The 3,487-nt window shown below is 40.7% G+C and overlaps 1 protein-coding gene across 1 annotated transcript; it reads left to right on the top strand.

Annotated features, from left to right (window-relative positions):
• The first annotated feature begins 257 nt into the window (after positions 1-257).
• Positions 258-1,910, top strand: LOC124973293 (speckle-type POZ protein-like). Its single transcript, XM_047537302.1, has 2 exons — positions 258-390; positions 462-1,910. Exon 2 carries the CDS (start codon positions 873-875, stop codon positions 1,368-1,370), a length of 498 nt encoding a protein of 165 aa, XP_047393258.1. The 5' UTR covers positions 258-390; positions 462-872; the 3' UTR covers positions 1,371-1,910.
• Positions 1,911-3,487: the final 1,577 nt, after the last annotated feature.

The following is a 3,487-nucleotide window of genomic DNA, read 5'->3' as shown; positions in this document are numbered from 1 at the left end:
GGCTAGGCAGAGGCGGCCACCACAGGGACTCGCCACCATCACCCCCGCCGCTGACACAACCTCAGCTCCTGGGGCCACCTCGGCAACCAGAGAGGCCAGGACACCTTGCCACCGTCCCACACGCCCGGGTAAAGTACTCAGTTGTGTGGGTTACTGCATAAATCCTAAAAGACTACAATAAGGTGGCAAAGTCTCAGGGAACCCAGCCCACCTCTGCCTGGAGATATGTGTACTGGTCCTATAGCAGAAAGCTGATGTTACACCCAGGTTAAAGTAGTAAAGTTTTCCTACATGTGGACTATTAATAACTTCAGTTTTTGTCGAGAGGAGATGGGTGAAGTGTTTAAAAAGTTCAACATTTTTATCTGGCCCAAGTGACAAAATGAAATGGTGCCTGAGGGTAAACCCAAAGGGATTAGATGATGAAAGTAAAGACTACTTGTCCTTATATTTGCTTTTAGTCAGCTGCCCCAAAAGTGAAGTTCGAGCAAAATTCAAATTTTCCCTTCTGAACGCTAAAAGGGAAGAAACAAAAGCAATGGAAAGCCAAAGAGCATATCGATTTGTGCAAGGGAAGGACTGGGGATTTAAAAAATTCATTAGAAGGGATTTGTTGCTTGATGAAGCTAATGGTCTTTGACCAGATGACAAGCTAACATTATTTTGTGAGGTGAGTGTGGTTCAAGATTCAGAAAACATATCAGGACATATGAATACAAATACTTTGAAGGTGCCTGAATGTCGACTAGCAGAAGATTTAGGTAATCTCTGGGAAAACACAAGATATACAGATTGCAGTTTTTTTTGTGAGAGGACAAGAATTTAAAGCTCATAAATCTGTGCTTGCAGCTCGATCCCCAGTTTTTAATGCAATGTTTGAACATGAAATGGAAGAAAGCAAAAAGAATCAAGTGGAAATAAATGATTTGGACCCTGAGGTTTTTAAAGAAATGATGAGATTCGTTTACAGAGGGAAAGCACCAAATCTTGATAAAATGGCTGACAACTTGTTGGCAGCTGCAGAAAAATATGCACTGGAATGGCTGAAGGTCATATGTGAAGAAGCTTTGTGTAGTAACCTCTCAGTAGAAAATGTTGCTGATACCCTTGTCCTTGCAGATTTGCACAGTGCAGAACAGTTGAAAGCACAAGCCATAGACTTCATTAATAGGTGCAGTGTACTTCGACAACTTGGGTGTAAAGATGGGAAAAACTGGAACAGCAACCAAGCAACCGACATAATGGAAACATCAGGGTGGAAGTCCATGATTCAGTCTCACCCTCACTTAGTAGCAGAAGCCTTCCAAGCATTAGTATCTGCACAGCGTCCACAGTTTGGCATTCCACGCAAACGGCTAAAGCAGTCCTGAAATCTTCCATGAACAGTAGAAAACAAAGGAATTGACTTTTACTCCTCCAGGTCCAGAAGGATTCTAATACACAAACCATAAGCAAGAGTTGTTTCTGTTTTCTTGTCCACAGAACAGAAGCTGAAAAAGCATATTGCTTGCATTTCAGGTGGATAATTTATGGTTTATACTTCAGCTTTAAATTAGACTGATTACTTCACTTTAAGGCCTTAAATTATCTTCAATGACTTCTCTTGTTCATATAATAACTTTAATTTTTTTTATTGTGCCTTGTCATTTTGACCAAGGCTTTGCAGGATTGCACTAGCTCCATAATGCAGTAATATTGATAACTGAAGATATTAAGTTTCAAAAGGATCTTCCATTATTTTGGGGAAAAGAAAATGAATTTTATAGGGTTTGTCCTATGCTATCTCAAAGTTTAAAACTAGGTCCTGTCAGGGTCTTAAGCCCCCGTGCCCTTCTCAACCAGCAGCAAGGGAAGGGGACACTCCCCAACAAGGTCAGATCAGGATAGGTAAGGCCGACAGACTGCCCGCTCCCCAGCCCTCCCGGCGGAGGACAATCAGACGCATCAGGGAGACCCGTCACAGCAGGAACTCATTTATTGAGGAAGTCACACAGCTGTAACTTTTGTATGATGAACGGTACATATATTTTTTTGCTTTGGGGAGATTAATAAGGTATAATTAATTGTGTTTCAATTTTTGAAAGAAATTTGTAAGACAGATGGAGGCAACTGAGATGTTTGTGATATTAATAGATAAGATATCCACTATAGATAAATTGGTTTGGATTTCAAATATTCATTATTCAATTTATCCTTGTTTTATCACACTTTGGAAAAGGCAACTGAAAAATAAATGAATCCTGGACAGTCTACTCTCCTTCACACACTGAAAAAAAAAAAAAAAAAACAGGCCAATTTACAAGTGTTGACTCTTAATCTAAAAGGATTTTTTAAAGGCTATAAGGCCTTCGTTGTTGGTTCAAAAATATGAATCCAAATACCTTTGATTCACATGATTATAAAGTTTAATTTTGAAGGGTAATGTAAAATAATATTCCTACAAGATAGTCCCCAAAGAAAAACCAGAGAGAGGTGCAGCTCAGGAGGTGGGAACAAAACTAGCCAAGGATTAACAACACAACAAATCCTTTTCTAAGAATAATGGGCCTTAAAGGAAAGGGGCAGTTACTGAATACTGGGTCCTGAACCTTGACTTTCCCCCTTGGCAAATTAGTTCTAAGTGGAGGCACAGCAAATATTGAAACTCTGGAAAACAACAGATCTGAGAGAAAGTAGAATATTGGGCAAGAATTGAGTACTCATTCCTAGGGATCTGACTCCTATCTCCCCAGACATAAATGAGCTTAAAACTCTCTACAACTACCCTTGTAAGTTAAAGTTTTAACTTGTACTGAAAAGGGAGCTGAACCATGGTCATGACAGGCTGCATTTAGGGCATGAAAGATTTCAGGCCTAGGCTTCTATTTCCTGGAGCTCAGATAGCCAATTCTAGGAAGGTCACTAGAACAAACAGAATACAAAATGAGTCAAGATTAGGACTGGCCTTTGGCAAACAACCAGTTGGGAGCTAAAAAAAACAATATTTATCATTCCAAACCATATATGTCAATATGTTAAGACCTGGGTACCCTAAGCCAATGGAAACATGCCAAACCACACATGCTGAAAGACCAGCCAATCATGTACTTTGCTTTGTTCAATTTTTCCACTGTACTGTGGAGCTCATAAAAATCCCGCTGAAGCCAGTGACTGCTGCATCAGTGAATGCTGTGAGTCTGAGCTCAAGCTTGCAATAAAGACCCTCTTGCTTTTGCTTTGGAGATGGCTCCATGGTGGTCTTTGGGGATTCGTGATCTGAGCACAGCAGTACAACTAGCCCCTTACTGTAAAAACTGCACATCCACACATTCTCCAATAAAACTACAAAACCCAGACTCCTTCTGTAACCCTGGGGCCATCTCCATACCCAGGAAATGGACCCTCCCATGCCTGTTCAATGGACTTTGCTGCAGAAAAAAGGGAAGCTTACTGATCTGAAGTTTTGTTCCTATCTGCTGCCTCCGTCATTTGTGGGCCATTAACTTAC

The sequence above is a fragment of the Sciurus carolinensis genome (assembly GCF_902686445.1).
Source record: "Sciurus carolinensis chromosome 14 unlocalized genomic scaffold, mSciCar1.2 scaffold_115_arrow_ctg1, whole genome shotgun sequence".
Taxonomy (NCBI): Eukaryota; Metazoa; Chordata; class Mammalia; order Rodentia; family Sciuridae; genus Sciurus; species Sciurus carolinensis.
This window is presented reverse-complemented; position numbering and strand designations above follow the sequence as displayed.